The sequence below is a fragment of the Myxocyprinus asiaticus genome, chromosome 40 (genome assembly GCF_019703515.2).
Source record: "Myxocyprinus asiaticus isolate MX2 ecotype Aquarium Trade chromosome 40, UBuf_Myxa_2, whole genome shotgun sequence".
NCBI lineage: Eukaryota > Metazoa > Chordata > Actinopteri > Cypriniformes > Catostomidae > Myxocyprinus > Myxocyprinus asiaticus.
This window is the reverse complement of record NC_059383.1, coordinates 10,391,701-10,409,710: the sequence shown is the minus strand read 5'-3', so window position 1 is coordinate 10,409,710 and position 18,010 is coordinate 10,391,701. Positions and strand designations below refer to the sequence as shown.

At 37.6% G+C, this 18,010-nt stretch overlaps 1 protein-coding gene across 3 annotated transcripts in view; it reads left to right on the top strand.

The window, feature by feature from the left end:
* LOC127430415 (cytoplasmic polyadenylation element-binding protein 4-like) overlaps positions 1 to 18,010 on the top strand; it is a 61,293-nt gene that overhangs the window by 15,286 nt on the left and 27,997 nt on the right. For all 3 annotated transcript variants that reach the window (XM_051680160.1, XM_051680161.1, XM_051680159.1), the window contains exons 3-4: positions 6,626 to 6,716; positions 17,518 to 17,568. In XM_051680160.1, coding sequence (XP_051536120.1) covers positions 6,626 to 6,716; positions 17,518 to 17,568 — 142 coding nt within the window. The remainder of the gene's footprint in view (positions 1 to 6,625; positions 6,717 to 17,517; positions 17,569 to 18,010) is intronic.

Sequence of the window (18,010 nt, the reverse complement as noted above, 5' to 3'; positions counted from 1 at the left end):
GAAGTAAAGTAACCTGCGCATGCGTTTTAGCCGATGATGACATCATTAGTTTTGACAACACACGAGGATCCACACATTCTTGAAATTCCCAAATAAGTAATGACAACACAATGACATACAAGTACAATCAACACTATAAATACTGTCTGTCTGTCTATCTATACACCTTACAAATACTATATATAAATACTATTATAGGTTATAAATATAGGGTATAATAGGAGATGACAGTGGCGATATCTTCACCTTGGACACGAGCATGAGTAAGTGTGCAGTGTAAACAAAGATGCAAATGAATTCCTCACAATCAGCTGTCTCCTCAAAAAATGCCGTTTGCGAGCAGCAGCAAGCTGCCTTCCCCTGGACTTCTGATGAGTTATGCCATGAAGCGCACATATATATATAGTTGTCGTTCACTCTGCTGTGCATAATGGCACCAAAATAACAAAAAAACAAAAAGTATGATGAGTCGCGTTGTGTTCTCCATGTGTGTTTGTAATGACGTAAGATGAACGCAAATGGACCAGGGTTTGATAGAATCAAGTAAGTGTGAAACCAGACCAACGCTGCGGGGGGCACCGGGAACAATCACACTCGGAATCGGACTGTGGCAAACGTGCCCAGTGTGAAAGCCCCCTAAAGGTATTCAATAGCACTCGGAACCTGTGGCTTCCATCGCCGAAAACAGCCGCTGTTATTCACAGCTATTTGCTCCAGCTGGTTGAATATGTGATGTGATTCCCAGCACTGCATAATGTCGCTGGAAGTTTCCACAGGCTCTGTGTACTCTCAGCCAAGCATATCTGATATTTAGTGTGAAAGCAAAGGCTGTCTCCGGAGGGGGGAGGAGGATGCATACCCATGCAGGATGACAGACTCGCACATGAACAGGCACTGGCGAGATGTGTAATTAAGCAGTTGCTCGGTGAGAAAATGAGAAATGGGAGATGCAATTCTTGACGGCAAAGATGGTAATCATGGCGAGGTTTGATGATTGAAGACATTGTAAAAGAAAACACAAAAACAAATATGGCTGATGGGAAGTGTCTTTTTTTTTTTTTTTTTTTTTTTTTTACCCAAATGGGCTGTTATATGCCGAAGACTCAGTTAGCAAGCAAGCTGACATAAAGACATTTAAAAGCTGTTTATTTTATTGGCAAGGTCAGCTTTTGTTTGGCTTTTGTCATGGAACGCAGTGCCCACAGCAAATAGTCATCTGTTGCTCTGCTTTGTCAAAGCTTGCCAAGGATTTGACAATATCCCAATATGACACACTTTACAGTTTTCTATATGTTGTTTTGTGCTACATGTAAATCACCCTCACTCCTTTTTTTAAATTCACCTTAATGCCTTTTATAATTCTTTCTAGCTTTATTCTTTAACATTATACACACTATCTGTTACCTTCATGAGAATGGTGTGTTTTTAGGGCACTGTGCACTTGGCTAGCCTGGTCTTTTGCTATGTAAATTCCAGCCGCCATCTTGGCTTGGTAATCTTCTCTAAAGTCTTCTATGTTTGCGTGGGCCTGAAGATGAGCTGGCTGCCTCAGCACAGTCATCCACCCAAAGGGCCACAGTGCATCAAACACAGTGCTTCTCTATCCTTGGTGGTCTTTTTTTTTTGGTATAATAGAGGGTAAAATGGTTTGTGGTTGGGTACAATGGAGCTAAAGGCCCCCTGGGGAAAAAGGACCTTTGATTTTATTTTTTCCTAAAATTCTAAATGGCAGCAAAAGCTACCAATGCACCTTCTTAAACATCTGTTTGTCACTCAGCACTGCAACTTTTGTTGATCCATGTGGTCATCGCGTGCAATGTCTAAAGGCTGATTTTGAGGTAATTTAATATTACGTTTAAGTACATTATTACATTACATTTAATGACTTTTAAAATGGTACAAATTTATCTAGCTAATGAGAATCCCTGAAATTTTCACATTTATTTATCATCAAAATACCATTTATTATCCATTTTATTTATTGCACATTTGTGGACCGCAGTTCCATTTCCAGGAATTCCAAAGGTAGGTTTAACTTTATCGTGATTCAGGATTGTTTGGAGACCCATGCATTGTTTGTCACCTCAGTGTTGTTTAGTTGTCTATTGTAAATCATATACCTTTTGAATGGTATTTTTTCAGTAGAGTCATATTAAACGTCCTCCAAAAGGAAGAGGTGTGAAATCGAGGCATGGCCATGACGGTCTTGCTTATTTTATGCCATCTCTCTAAACCGAGAGCTCTTTGTACACATTAATTACTTCATCAGCAGAGTCAATTGCGCTCCCCCGTGGAAAGTTTCCATACCCCCTGCCTCCCCAACGTGTGGAAAGGCCGGATTAATAGGCTTTGGAGCGATTTGATGTGGATGGCTTTGAAATACTTTTGCTGCTACAAAAAACACAATGTCAAGCCTCCGCTTACTGTGCTCCCCCTCTTCTCCCTTTTTATTAGTTTAGCCATGACATTTCAGATTAATATCATTTCTGAAACACCCGTAACATGCCACACTTAATCACTCGCATCAGGGTGTTTCATCAAGTTCAGTTTCTGAAAATCTCTCTGCAGATTTTTTTTCCATATCGCTTGAATTATGATGAGCTGAAAACATGCCCCTTTTGGGTAAATTATGACCTTTGAGTCAGCAGGCCCTGGGAGCAGTCTAATTATAGTTAAACCCAAAATAGCTTCTGCATTAGCAGGAAATTCTTATTAACACCTTTTGATAAGACATGGCAACCCGTCCTGTTTTGTCAGTGAGTGCGTTTATATGCAAAACAATACGCTGATAACTATGAAAAATCAGCTTCTTCTGAAAACTCAAACTGTGTTTACTTGAGCAATGATTGGGCTTTTCTTCACTGTTGACATCAATATTTAAAGAGACATGTGCATATTGTCTAGCAAACCTGTGATAGTCTTGTGATATTTGGGGTAATCTTGGGAAGCATCAGTTAGAATCGATTGAAAATCATAAATCCTTGTATGCCATAATTTTCCAGCAGAAGTGTGTTTATAAATGTATAGCTGTCTAATAGATTAAAACTGCACCCTGCTGAGGCACACTCTGTCGTGGGGACGCTCGTCCCTTGAGCACGCACGCTTGCTGCAGCTATATTATAACGCAATGACTCGCAACTTATTGAATCATAATATATGTCACTGTGCATTTCTTATCGTGAAGAAAATTGGCAATACGCAGCTTTATTAATAAGAGAGAGTTTGTTTTTTTGTGAGTTAAGATGGATTGAAGTGAACAGAAAGGTGAGAAAGGGACGTCTTCACCCTATTATACACTGCAACAAACATTTTTGATTTGTTTTTGTTTTGGCTTGTAAATATCTAAAACTCCTTTAAAACTACGTACATTTACTTTAGCAGCTATACTGCAGAAGAAAAAATTGTTATCTGAGAATGTTGAATATAATATTAAAAATACTAATATTTTCAAATATCTAAAAATCCTTTAAAAAAAGATGCATTCACCTGAGAAGCAGCATACAAGATATTTAGACTTGCTTTTTAGAGAATAAATCATGAATATCAGTGTATTTTGTCTTTACTATACTCGCAGAAGTATTACCAAGTGAAAAAAAATACACTTATATACAAAATACACTTATATTTAAGAGACATTCTCTTAAAGCAAGTCTAAATATCTTATATGTTGCTTCTCAAGTAAATGAATCTTGTTTTAAGGATATTTAGACAATTTTAAATGGAAAACAAGACAAAAACTCTTGATAACAATAGGATTTTTTGCAGTGAATTTCTTTACTAAATTAAACTTAATAAAAAGTATTTTTCCCTTTTAATTCAGTTGATGTCATTTAGGGGTATTTTTAAAAGATTATTTTGTCCTTTTTATTGTTAGTAAGCACATTTAATACAACCTTTTAAATTGGGGCACAAGCTGAATAATCAGTTAAGAGCTAATGATTAATCGTTGCAATAATCCCTGAATAGTCGAATAATCGTTAGATTAATCGATTATCAAAAAAATCGTTAGTTGCAGCCCTACTGTCTAGATTATAGCTGTCTAATTATTTATAGCTGTAAAATGTCCAGCTATTATTGCAAATTAAAAACGTAACTATTTCTTTTGTAAAGAAAATTTAATATTGGCTGTTTCTTCAACTTCAGGCACGTTTAGAACTGGATTTCTTGAAAGTCTTGTTAAAACATTTTTCACATTCTCACTTGTTTTTATATTTTGTCTGCTAACAATGTCCTAGCATCACAGGAGATTTGTCCTTTTTGTCTTTTTTTTCTTTTTTTTTTCTGAAATTCATGGAAATGACTATCACACTGTCATTTCCAGCACATCTCAAATTCTGTATTGAGTTAAATAGAATTCTGTTGTGGAAATGACGCTGATGGAAATTAAATTTTTGTTTTGTTTTTTAAACATAATGGCAGGCTCTTTTGACTAAGTCTAATTTCGAAGGTAAAATTTTACGTAACCTAACTGCATACAATTAAATAATGTTTCACTTTTTACATAATTTTGCAGAATTACTGTTTGACTGGAAATGATGCCCAATTAAAAGTACAAGTTAAATTTACCCTTTAATTTTCTTTTAAAACACATCTCATTTCATCTCAAGCATGCTCTTCATTGACACTTTTGTTGACTTAAACAAGTATACTAACTTAAAAAAAAAAAAAAAAAAAAAAAACAATTATCAGGGGCAAAATTGTTTGGTGTGATAGAAATGGCGCCACAATGGTGGGACATCAATTTAGGAAAAAATGCTTAATAATTTTCTCACAATAAATATTGAAATGATTTGTTTACTTTTTGTTTAGATTAACATAGTGTTAAACATGTAATAATTATCATTTTTATAATGGATTTTTATAGTTTAATATTGAAAGTCTGGGTCTGGGACAAGGCTAAAACAGTAAAATCTATACAATAAAGTAAATTAAAAAGTAAAAAAAAAAAAAAAAATATGAATGCCTGGTAAAGTTTCCAAGTCAATTTTAATGTAAACTTCATATAACTAAAAGAAAAATATATACTGTGTGTATATATATATATATATATATATATAAAAGATTTAATAAAAATCAACCCCTGGGACATGAAATTGCCCAAAAATGAAAATTATTTTATTTAATAATTATTATATTATATTTGATTATTTTTAAGTGTCAGAGATATTTTATATATGTTGCTAAAAATAAAATGATTTTTTTGTTGTTGTGGTGGACCCAGTGAAATTAAAACATTTGAAATCTAATGCCCAAACGATCCAGCAGTAAAAAACCTTATTCTTGAGCCCTGACATTGTTTAAAGCATTTAAATGACCTTCTAGCTGTCTGGGTATTAAGCGTAATCAGTGTAAGACTGTGCATGTGAACTCTCTTACTGATGGCTCCCATCTTTTATGGGGTTGGTTCTTCATCAAAGTGCTCTCAGCAGAGTGCAGTGTGTGCAGTAATTCTGAAGATGGCCTTTGGCCCGCTCTCGAGTTCTGAATCAGCACGCCAGCCCTGTGCTGTAGCATAAGTGCCCTGCGTGCACACACAGCCTCTCTAAGCTGAGGGGGATGAGTGTTCCTCTGAAGATCTCAGCAGATGCCAGATCGTGACTGAGCACAAGCAGATTTTTCGGTTAATCACGGCACCCTCCAGTCGAGTTGAGCTCTTTGCAACAAAAGCTATAACAGAGCTCAGGTGTTATTACAACTCGCCTGAATGACCTGAACCCAAGCTATGCGGTATATTTCTAACAATGACCCAGTTTCTTGTTTAAACATGCTTTTAAGAGACTGACAAGCAAGGAAAGTGTAGCCTAATGTGTATTAAAATGTACTTTGCCCTTGCATCATCTTTGAGTGCTGTGGGAAATTTGTCAATGTCAAAAATACCACTTTTGAAAAGCCTTGCAAATTGTAAAAGTGTAAATTAAAGGGATAGTCCCCAAAAATAAAAATTCTTCCATGATTGGATCACCCTCATATTGTTTCGAACTTGTATGGCTTTCTCTCTCCAGGGGATCACAAAATGAGATGTTAGGCAGAATGTTGGGGACTGACGGCCTCAGTCAACAAAATAAGGGTCACCCATAATCGTTATTTTGCATGAACTATCCCTTTAATTTTAGTCTTTTTCTCTGTGAAAAATATGTGCTTGGGAAATACTTCACTATTGGTCAGAGTTGTGAATGGTTTGTGTCTTGAATACATGTGTTGGCCATTGTAACCCAACAGTCGGTACTTGGAGGAACTGTCAAATGTCAAGTGGAATGTCTGTTGTAAGTGTGCTGAACAATTTATCAAGCTGTTTCTGGCTTTCTCAGCCAGTCTTGTGACTTTTGTGTTTATAAAACATGTCAACCATTACATTTGTCACATAATCCAGAGTGCAAGTGAGTAGTTTTTGACTCTAATTTGGATTTATATTATGGTCCATACCCTCTGTGTCACTTTTCATTTGTGACTTTTATTTACTCCGGATATAGTTCTTTGAGATGAACAGAAGCTCCACAGCTTGAACTGGATTGTAGATGAAAGGAATACTCCCACAGATCTGATGAGTGATGCAGTATAAGAAATGCCATTGTAGTTTTGTTTTTTTCTTGTCGTCTGATATTCAGTCTCTTTTCGCCCCCCGCAGGATCGTCCTCGTTCATTCGATGGCTTCAACATGCACTCGTTGGAGAACTCTCTGATTGACATCATGAGGGCCGAGCAAGACACTCTGAAAGGTAAGATAATAGTCCACAAAAGGAGATTGCGTATCAGAGTGCTGTATTGATGGCTGAAAACCTTTGTCCCACCAGCAGTAAGATTCACAGAGCCGCTAACATGTGGTTTGAGTTGTGCTGCCCTGTCTGTCTAATCAAATATAAGCTGTAGCTTAGCTTGCCTTTACTCCAGTAATACCACCAGAAGTTTGTTGTTTTAAAGGGATGGTTTACCCAAAAAGGGAAATTCTGTCTTCAATTACTCATCCTTATGTTGTTCCAAACCTGTATGACTTTGTCAATCTCAGTCACCATTTACTTTCATTGTATGGAGAAAAAAATAATGCATTGAATGTCCTTCCATTTTCTTGAAAGCTGTTTTGTTATTGCATAGCCCCTTTCATGTTCCTCTTTTATGGCCGCTGAAAACTGATCACAAGACACAGTGGAGGAGGACTCACCTGTGAAAGCCTAAATAAATGCATGCAAATGACAATTAAAAGTCCATGCAGTTATTCAAAATGTTTATTAGCCTGTGTTCTGGAACAGACACTGGATCTTATCTTTTTATGGTCTCAGCTGTTACTTCCCAGTCGAACAGATCACAGTTAAAATGAAACCAAGTGAACAGGCCGTAGAACTGCTCTTTTTGTCTATGCAGATTTCTTATTTACTTTGTTCTCGTTTTTTTTTTTTTTGCTCCAGTGGCACTTTTCACCCTGTGTTTTCTTAAATACTTTTGTAGATTTCCTTGACATCAGATGTGTTCAGTTTTTGGTATAAGAGTGAGCAGCTGTGAAGGCTGCCCATTAGCGCTAAATCATTGCACGCCTGCATACACGCGCACACAAACAGAGTGAGAGGAGAGATAAAGCTGGATGTTGACCTACAAATGGCTGTGAGTCTGTGCAGCAGAGCTTAGCCAGAGGTCCTTTCACAGAAACAACTCTGAGGCTACACATGTCTTCACAAACACATCGGCCTGGTTTTGGTAGATGGGAATTGTTTATGTGCATTGTGTGGACCAGTGTGGGTCTCTGGTTTTTGTTGATTTAGCTTTAGTAAGGTTCATAGATGTTGTGGAGAAAACCGTTCCATTTTGTTTTGTTATTTACAAGTTGTCAAATTGGCCATTTTGAGATTTTTCTACAAATATTTGCTCATTTTAAGATGATTGGTCTGATCATTGGTCTGATGACTAGTGGTCGACCAAAATGGTTTCTTGTTTAACCGGCCATTTCCAAAATCTAGAGAGCAGGATGGCCGATAAAAATGCAGATTAACATTACAATTTAACAATAGCAAATCAGATTTACGCAAAATTTATGAAGTTAGACAAACACTTATTTTATGCAGTATTTTCTAAAATGTTAAGGAAAAAACCTTAAAAACAGAAAGTGTTGGCTATCCATTGACATCTATTGGAAGATTTTGGAATTGACTCAAGGGAAAGTTAACACTTCTGTTAACCAGCCAAGCGAACACCATTATCGGGCCATGCTGATAATTGCAAAATGGACAAATATCAGCCGATGAAGCGGTCTGAAGGTGTCGGTGATTGTTTAGCCTATATTTCTCCTTCCACAAGATGCGGTCCTACTCCAGAACCCTCCAACGGCGGCCACAGGGAAAGAATAAATAAATAAATAAAAATATTGCAAACTATCGACAATAATTTTTGACTATAACTGAATCAAAAAGCAACTATTGGTACCAATTAATCTGCAAATATGATAAATTTGTCGACCTCTATATTCAACAATAATGCACACTTTCTGTTTTCAATTATTTTGAGGTGAATTGAGTTAATATTGTGTAGAATACATTTCCAATCAATTTCAGCCATTTTAAGTTTATCTCATTTACATTAGGGATGGGACATTATGGTTATCTCACGATGCGGTCTGATATACGAGATGAGGATCACAATTCGATATAATCTCGATTCAATATAATAATACTTAAATGACAAAATATTACAGAAAAAAATGTTTGAGCAAAATGCTTATAATTTCTCATCAAAATAAAGTTCTTTAATACACAAAATAAATACTCAAAGTTTAAATATTAAGAGTTTCTCATATACTTTTCTCTATAAGAAAAGATCACAAACAAATAAGCTTTCAAAAATAGTGGGGTACATTCAGGCTGATGAGGTGCAGAACAAGCAATAGCACTGAACAGAACCTGTCCTAAAAAAGTATGTGAAAGTATATATTTATATTTTAATAATTTGTTTTTCATCATTATTATAATCAAAATGTACCTTTGTGAAACAAAAAATATTCTACATTATAGTAATTCAATGTTTCCCATTAATTATCTAGACTGTGGCAGACCGAACAAATGCTTGAAAAGCTTATTGCAGTCATCTCCATAGTAACAGTGTAAGCGTCTCCGCCTTGTCTCCTCCACGTTGTGCGTTCACTATCAAAATCCTTGTTTAAAATTTCACTGGACGGCAGACAGCACACATACATCACAGCTAGTGTTTAATCATCACCCTGAGTACTGCGAATGAGACACAAAAACCTGCATTTATACAAAGAATCCCTAACATTCACTTAAAATCCCCATTAGTTGTGTAGTAAAATGTGATTAGAATTTGAAGTGTTATTAATACAGTAGGCTACGAATCTGAAAATGGCAATTTATGCTGAACACTTATATGCTGAAAGTAAATGTTCATAATTATTTTTTAATGATATAAAAATTCACATATAGATATATGCAATATATATGACAATATGTCAAAAATGGCAATTTTCATATATTCAACATATTGTTTTATTTAAATGTGTACATAAATGCTCAAATATATGAAATCTAATTGTATTTGTTCGTATATTGCCATATATCAGACAATGTAATAATTTAAACAGGCCTAATTATTGAATCCTCATTTGTGTTTTTAGTTTAAAGATTTATTGTACATCTACTTTAACCTTAGACAAGTTTTCTTACATTGAGGCAGAAAATTTGAATACAAAAATAATTAAGGGTCTTTCAGTACCCACAGATTTCAGATTTAAATGTATGATATTTTTGTTTAATTTAAATTATATATATATATATATATATATATATATATTTTTTGCTTGCTAACTGCATATTCAGTTAATATGCACTAAAATATTTACATGTAATTGCATTTACAATGTAATTAACAAAATTAAAGAGGTATATATTGATGATTTGTGACTTTTTACTGCAAAACAACCCCAAAAAATGCAACAGATTGCATCGCAAAATTTGAGAAAAGCCGCAGCAAATTCAAATCAAATCAAATCAAATCAAATCACTTTATTGTCACACAGCCATATACACAAGTGCAATGGTGTGTGAAATTCTTGGGTGCAGTTCCAATCAACATAGCAGTCGTGACAGTGATGAGACATATACCAATTTACAATAACATCAAATTAACACAACACAATTTAAACATCTTTTATACACATAATTACACTCAACAATATACAAATAATAACATACACTGTACAGTATACAATACGCTGTTTTTGTTTTTTGTTTTTTACTGTATAGATACACATTATTCAATAAAAATTAAAAATTAAAATATATATATAAAAAAAAGAAAAGTGTATATATATATATATATATATATATATATATATATATATATATATATATATATATATATATATATAGAATGTACAGTATTGTACTGTATTGACATTCAGGCTGTCGGTTGATAGTCAGTTGTTAAGAGAGACATAATATAATAATAATATAATTTATGACAGTCCGGTGTGAGATATAAGAGTAATAAAGTGCAGTGCTGATGTATATTGATCATGAGAGATCAAGAGTTCAGAAGTCTGATTGCTTGGGGGAAGAAGCTATCATGGAGTCGGCTGGTGCGGGTCCTGATGCTGCTATACCACCTGATGGTAGCAGTGAGAACAGCCCATGGCTCGGGTGGCTGGAGTCTCTGATGATCCTCCGAGCTTTTTTCACACACCGCCTTGTATATATTTCCTGGAGGGAGGGAAGCTCACCTCCGATGATGTGTTTGGCAGTTCGCACCACCCTTTGCAGTGCTTTGCGGTTGTGGGCGGTGCTATTGCCGTACCAGGCGGAGATACAGCCAGTCAGGATGCTCTCCACAGTGCAGGTGTAGAACTGTGTGAGGATGTGGCGGTTCATTCCAAACTTCCTCAGCCGTCTCAGGAAGAAGAGGCGCTGATGAGCCTTCTTCACAACGACTTCAGTGTGGACGGACCATGTGAGTTCCTCAGTGATGTGGACACCCAGGAACTTGAAGCTGCTGACTCTCTCCACTGGTGCTCCATTGATGGTGATGGGACTGTGTTCTCTGTCTTTTCTTCTGAAGTCCACCACAAGCTCCTTTGTCTTACTGACGTTGAGGGAGAGGTTGTGCTCCTGACACCAGTGTGTCAGAGTGTGCACCTCCTCTCTGTAGGCTGTTTCACCACCGTCGTGTCATCAGCAAACTTAATGATGGCATTGGAGCTATGTGTTGCCACACAGTCATGTGTGTACAAGGAATACAGTAGTGGGCTGAGAACACAGCCCTGTGGGGCTCCAGTGTTGAGGATCAGTGATGAGGAGATGTTGCTGCCTATTCTAACCACCTGGCGTCTGCTTGACAGGAAGTCCAGGATCCAGCTGCACAGCGAGCTGTTTAAGCCCAGAGCCCGGAGTTTCTCATCTAGCTTGGAGGGCACTATGGTGTTGAATGCTGAGCTGTAGTCTACAAACAGCATTCTCACATAAGTGTTCTTTTTTTCCAGGTGGGAGAGAGCAGTGTGTATTGTAGATGCAATGGCATCATCAGTGGAGCGGTTGTTGCGGTAAGCAAACTGCAGCGGGTCAAGATTGAGTGGCAAGACAGAGCAGATGTAATCTCTGATTAGTCTCTCAAAGCATTTGCTGATGATGGGGGTCAGAGCAACAGGACGCCAGTCATTTAAACAAGTTATTTTTGATTGTTTTGGAACAGGCACAATGGTGGATGTTTTAAAGCATGTGGGGACTACAGACAAAGAGAGGGAAAGGTTGAAAATGTCCGTAAAAACACCAGCCAGCTGGTTCGTGCACGCTCTGATGACGCGGCCCGGAATGCTGTCTGGGCCCGCGGCTTTGCGGATATTCACCCGTCGGAAGGATCGGGTTACATCCGCTACAGAGACGGAGAGTGAACTAACCTCTGTAGCTTCAGCCGCGAGAGCTCTCTCCGCGAGGGCGGTGTTATTTCCCTCGAAACGAGCATAAAAAGTATTTAGCTCATCCGGTAGAGAGGCAGCGGTGTTCATGGCAGAGTTTTTATTCCCTTTAAAGTCCGTGATGATGTTAATTCCCTGCCACATGCTTCTAGAGTTGGTGGTGTTAAACTGTCCTTCAATCTTGCTCCTGTACTGGCGTTTTGCTGTTTTGATAGTTTTTCGGAGGGCATAACTGGCTTGTTTATGCTCCTCCGCGTTCCCGGAATTAAAAGCAGAGGTCCGCACATTAAGTGCCGCGCGAACATCGCTATTGATCCACGGCTTCTGATTCGGAGAGATTCGCACAGTTCTGGTCGGAATCACTTCCTCTACGCACGTTCTGATGAAACACATTACGCTATCAGCGTAAAGCTCGATGTCGTCATCAGAGGCGGACCGGAACATCTCCCAGTCCGTGTGATCAAAACAGTCTTGTAGCATAGAATCTGATTGGTCCGACCAGCACTGGATCGTTCTGAGGGTGGGTGCTTCCTGTTTCAATTTCTGCCAGTAAGCGGGCAGAAGCAGAATGGAAGAGTGGTCCGATTTGCCAAATGGTGGGCGGGGGAGGGATTTGTAGCCATCCCGGAACGGAGAGTAGCAATGATCCAAAACCCGGTCCCCTCGTGTGTTGAAACTGATGTGCTGGTGATATTTTGGTGCGACTGATTTTAAACTGGCTTTATTAAAGTCCCCGGTCACAATGAACGCGGCCTCAGGGTGCGCGGTTTCCTGCTCACTTATAATCCCATACAGTTCCTTGAGTGCCCGGTCTGTGTCGGCTTGTGGCGGGATGTACACAGCTGTGATAATGACCGCTGTGAATTCCCTCGGTAGCCAGAATGGTCGACACAGAAGCATAAGAAATTCCAGATCAGGAGAACAGAAAGACTTGATGGAATGTACGTACCTCTGATCACACCAGGATTTGTTGATCATAAAACATACACCACCTCCTCTAGTTTTACCTGAGAGGTCTTTCGCTCTGTCCGCTCGGTGCATGGAGAACCCCGTGGGTTCAATGGCTGAGTCTGGAATCTCCGCAGACATCCAAGTTTCTGTTAGGCAGATAATGCAGCAGTCCCTCGTCTCTCGTTGGAAAGAGATCCGCGCTTTCAGCTCGCAGAGCTTGTTATCCAGAGACTGAACATTTGCCAGTAGAATAGTGGGTAGCGGGGGTCGATTTGCGCGGCGTCTTACTCTGATGAGAACGCCGGCTCTGTTTTCCCTTTTCCTCTTGCGTTTCCGCGGCCGTGCTGCCCAGACAAAGGGCTCCGCTGGCGTGTTTGTAAACAGCGGGTCGGCATTGAGGAATGTGAAGTCCGGTTTTCGGTGTGAGATCGCTGAACCAATGTCTAAAAGTGTTTGTCTGTCGTAGACAATAAGGCAGACAACATCCAAGACAAAAAACATAAGAATTGTAAACAAAACAAACAAAACATTGCTATGTTGTGTCGGAGCTCGCAACGCAGCAGCCATACTCGGCGCCATCTTGAGTCTTTTGTTCAGTCATTTTGGACTGCAAAAACCAGGAAAAAGTGCTGGGAAATCCTGGTGGGACTGATCATCAGTGTACGACAGCAAACAGATAACATTACTGCAGAAGTTATCAATCTAACGTTAGTGAAGTTAGGTAACGTTAACATATTAACGTTATCTAACGACGTTAACTGTCAGTCTCATCGCTTATGTCGACTGACATATCTGGCTGCTTGTCGTGAAAAACAATGTATAACGTATGTAATGTTATATCTAGCTAGCTAACGTTAGCTTATTATCTAACGTTACCATTATTACCAGTGGCTCTGGCAATGTAACTATTTTCAGCATCTGAGGAGCAAGTTGGCTCGTCATGTAACGTTAGGATATTTGTAATGTTAACTAATCAAGCTGAAGTAACGCTACTGTTTTAACTCAGTCTCGTTTACCATGCTTTGTGGTTGTGACTTTTTTGCCGTGTCATCACCATTCATATCTATACAACCAATGTGTTTGATTAAATTGCTACTAGAGCACAAAACTGTTTACAAGAGCACAAAGTTCTTCATAGATCTAGCCTTTTAATTTTGCTCTCAAAGTGCACCAGCTTGATGCATTTAACTTTAAAATGTACAAAATGTTCTTATGGGGGACGATGTCACAGAATCCTGTGGGAAACACTGTAATTAATATTATATAATGAAATTGTATATATTATAATGATATGAGCTATCACTGTTTGAAATAATCTGTACAATTTACGGGTATTGAGTGCCTCACAGTGTTCCGATTAAGCGAACATCAACTAGAATCTCTCGGTTTCTTTAGCGCATCCATGCTGCATGAGATAAAAATGTATATTTCTTTTTACTTTTTTATCTGACTGACTGTAAAAACAAAGGATATTAAGACGCATTATTCAATGAAAGTGGAAAGCGTCTCATCTTTGACACATATTAGACGGAGGAAATGATCTGCTTTAATCTCCAGCACTTTTCATTAAAAAAAGGCGATTTCTCAGGTATTCCAGTACTTAAGTTTCTAAAAGATAAATTCAAGCACTTTAAGGACTGTAAACAGTAAACAGTGTAGAAAAAAGTGCAGTATGGGTAAAATCAAGCGATAGAAAGATTATGATGTTTGACGGGTCATTTTATTTATGATCACATGGACAGAAAGCAATGTTGAAAATGTCAAAATATCGAGTTATGCCACGATATGGTTCGTCACTTTTTTTTGGTTTGCGATATATCGAAATTCTATATATCGTCCCATCCCTACTTTACATTTTATCAAACCAAATACATAGATTGCTATTATATCAGCAGCGAGCCACCCTGCTTTCAAAATATCTGTATTGACAATTAAAAAATGCCATACAGGTCGACTACAAGTTGTCATTTATTTTTATGTCTTAAGTGGTATGCCATTTCCTAAGCACATGATTTATAAAAAACAAATGGACACCGCCCGCACACTCTTGATCATGTGTACGCACACCTTTTTTACTGATGTGTGCAAATTGCTGACTCCACAGACCAAGTAATGAACCGAATCTGCAAAGCGTCCTCACTTTTAAACAGCAGTATTTTATGTCAGGTTTTACAATTTCATATTTTGTCTTTGCAGAAATTTGACCATGCTTTGTGTAATCCAATAATGTAGCAATAAAGCAGCTTTTTAAATAAAAGCACGCATGTAGCACTGCTCACCCCTACATGCAGTACAGTTCCTCAACCAAACCTGGGCAGCTCTCAGGGTCAATTTTTCTCTAACCAAGCAACGCTACACCCGCAGAGCTCAGAGGGTGACCCTGCAGACAGCAACCCAGTGAGGCAAAGGTGACCAAACAAGAGGGAAGAGAAACAGTCCAATGTGCAAGTTGCTTTGAATAGCTTCCTGCATTGTCCTTTGCTTGTAAAAGAGCTCTCTGTTCTCTCTAAGGCAACAAAATGGTGTGCTGGCCCTGGCCACCAGACTGCTCTCAAGAGTGAACAGTAGAAGGATGGAGTGGCCAGAGCCATGTTAACACTACAGTGTGCCCCCAGAGTGAAACAGTCCATATACAAGCCTTGCTGGTTTTACTTGATGAATGTGGCTGAGCTCAACATGAGAATGAAAACGATCTAGATCCGGGAGAGTATTGTAATATGTCTAGGATACATACAAAAATATGCTCTTTGCAAGACAATTTAACACAGGAGACCAGGCAAACACCCCTTCTGATGACTATTTTCCTTGAGGGCAGTAGCATGGCATGGTTTCATTAAAATATGTGTTCCCTCATTTTGTATCGACCCAGAGTCATTTGGTGGGTCTCCATTATTGTGTTCTGGAGTACCAGAAGTTTGATCTTATCTTAAAGCAATAGTTCACTCATGTTGCTCCAAAGCCATGTGACCATGGTTCTTAAATAAAACACAGTATAAAGTATTTAGTGACCAGGGGCCATCAAGCTCCACAATGAACAAAGAAGCACCACCAAAGAATGATTGAAGTAGTCCATACAACTCATTCGTGTACATTGAAATATGCCACATTACGAGTGATTGCAAGAACCAATGGTGTTTGGCATCACTGTTGTGTTCAAAAACAAATTTCTATGAGAGTGGACAATAAAGGTTCAATTTAATTCAATTCAGTTCAAACCATTGTGTCTTGATCCACCATATTTGAATGTACACAAATGCAAATGAGATTTAAATGCTACGGAGCAAATTTTCAGTTGACGGTGAGTTAACTTTCTGGCTGTTACTCACACAGCTATCATTTAGTGCAAGGTTTTTCAGACCTTTTGGTTTCAAGGACTGCCAAGTATGATGATACCTTCACGAGAGACCCTTCTTCCTAAAATATAATTTCAGTTTTATATTTTCATATATTAAGACCCTTTTTTTATTTTGAGAAAAATAGTGCTAAATAAAGCATATTAGCAAAGTTAAATAATTGTCTTTTGTATTGTAATTGTACTGAAGCCAAAAGGCATTATTAATATATTATCTGTAAAACATTACATGTAAAAGTATTTGCTCTTCATTTATTATTATGTTTACAGTGTATCTTTTTCTTTTCACTTATAAACCTGAATAGAAACATTTTCAATTAAATTCAAATGGCTTTTTTATTGTCATTGTACTAAAGCCAAAAGAAATTAAAATATTACCTGTAAAATATTATCTCTGAACATATTTACTTCTCATTTATTGTTACGTGTGCATTGTCTAATTTGTATCTTTTCATTAGAGTAGATGTTAGGTGTATAAACCTTGAAGAGAAACATTTTCAATTAAATCAAGATGTCTTTGTAAAGTGATGTTCACAATAAATATTATTCAGGAGCATTTACAGAAAATACGTCCTTACAACCCCCTAAGCAAGCTAAAATTGAAGGCTAAAGGTTCTAGAGAGAGAAAAAACAAATATATATATATATATATACATACATACATGCATACATGCATACATACAGTATATATATCACAAAACTATATGCAGAATTTTTTTTATTTTTTTTTTATTTTATTTATGGGAATTAATGATTTCTGACCAGTCTTCCAACAAAGCAGAATTAAATAGTAATAATGTCAAATTCTGTAATGTCAAAGTTTTTAAATATTTTTTTTTCTTCGAAATGTTTCGCAGACCTCCAAGCACCCCCTTCCGACACCCTGTGGGTCCAGTTTGTAAACCCCTGATTTAGCGCATAAGTCGTATGGACTACATTTATGGTTCTTTTATGGTAAATGTCATTTTACTCCAGTGTTACTACATTGTTATGTGTTCCTTTTGGAGCTTAAGAGCCCTCAAAAACAACTCTGCAAAAAAATCTCCTTTAATGTTCCTTAAAGAAAGAAAGAGAGTCTCAAAATGAGCAAAAATGACATGAGGGTGAGTAAATGACAGAATTTTCATTTGTGGGTGAACTACAAGTACCTCTTTAAACTATTCTGTACATTTAAGTGGGTGTGGAGTCTTGAAAACTGGAGGCTTGTTACTCTACTTCATTTAAACACAAACCACATGTGGACAGCACTGGCTATAGAGATGTGTGTGTGTCATTTCAACCATGCAGTGATTTATACGTTTCTCTCTCTAAGGTCGCCTCGGATTCACCCATCCAGGAGGAGACAGCCCTTTGCCCATAAATGGTATGTAAATTAATTTTTATTGGGTTAGTGTGCCAGTGAACTAACACCTTGATTATAACTATACAAGCACAAGGGTAGATGGACAGGCCCAACGAGTTGTGTGCTGACATAGTCAGCAAGATTAACTGTAAATTTTTGCCTAGGTAGCACTAACCTTGTTTTAGCTTTAGTCTTTATTGGGGCACTTTGTCTCACTGGTTCATTATTCGGGTGGTCGAGTTGCCGTTAGGACATGCTATTGTAGCTGAAACAATCTAGTTCATTTGCATAGATTTGAGACATGTGGTAATGCAAATATTTATGATTTAATATTTCCAATTTCACCCCAAATAAGACAAATGAAGGATATCAAGATTCTGCTGATCTCTTCCCATCCTCTGGTTTAATACATTTACCCTCTGTATGACTGAGCATATAATGACAATTTGGTCTTTTCTCCTAG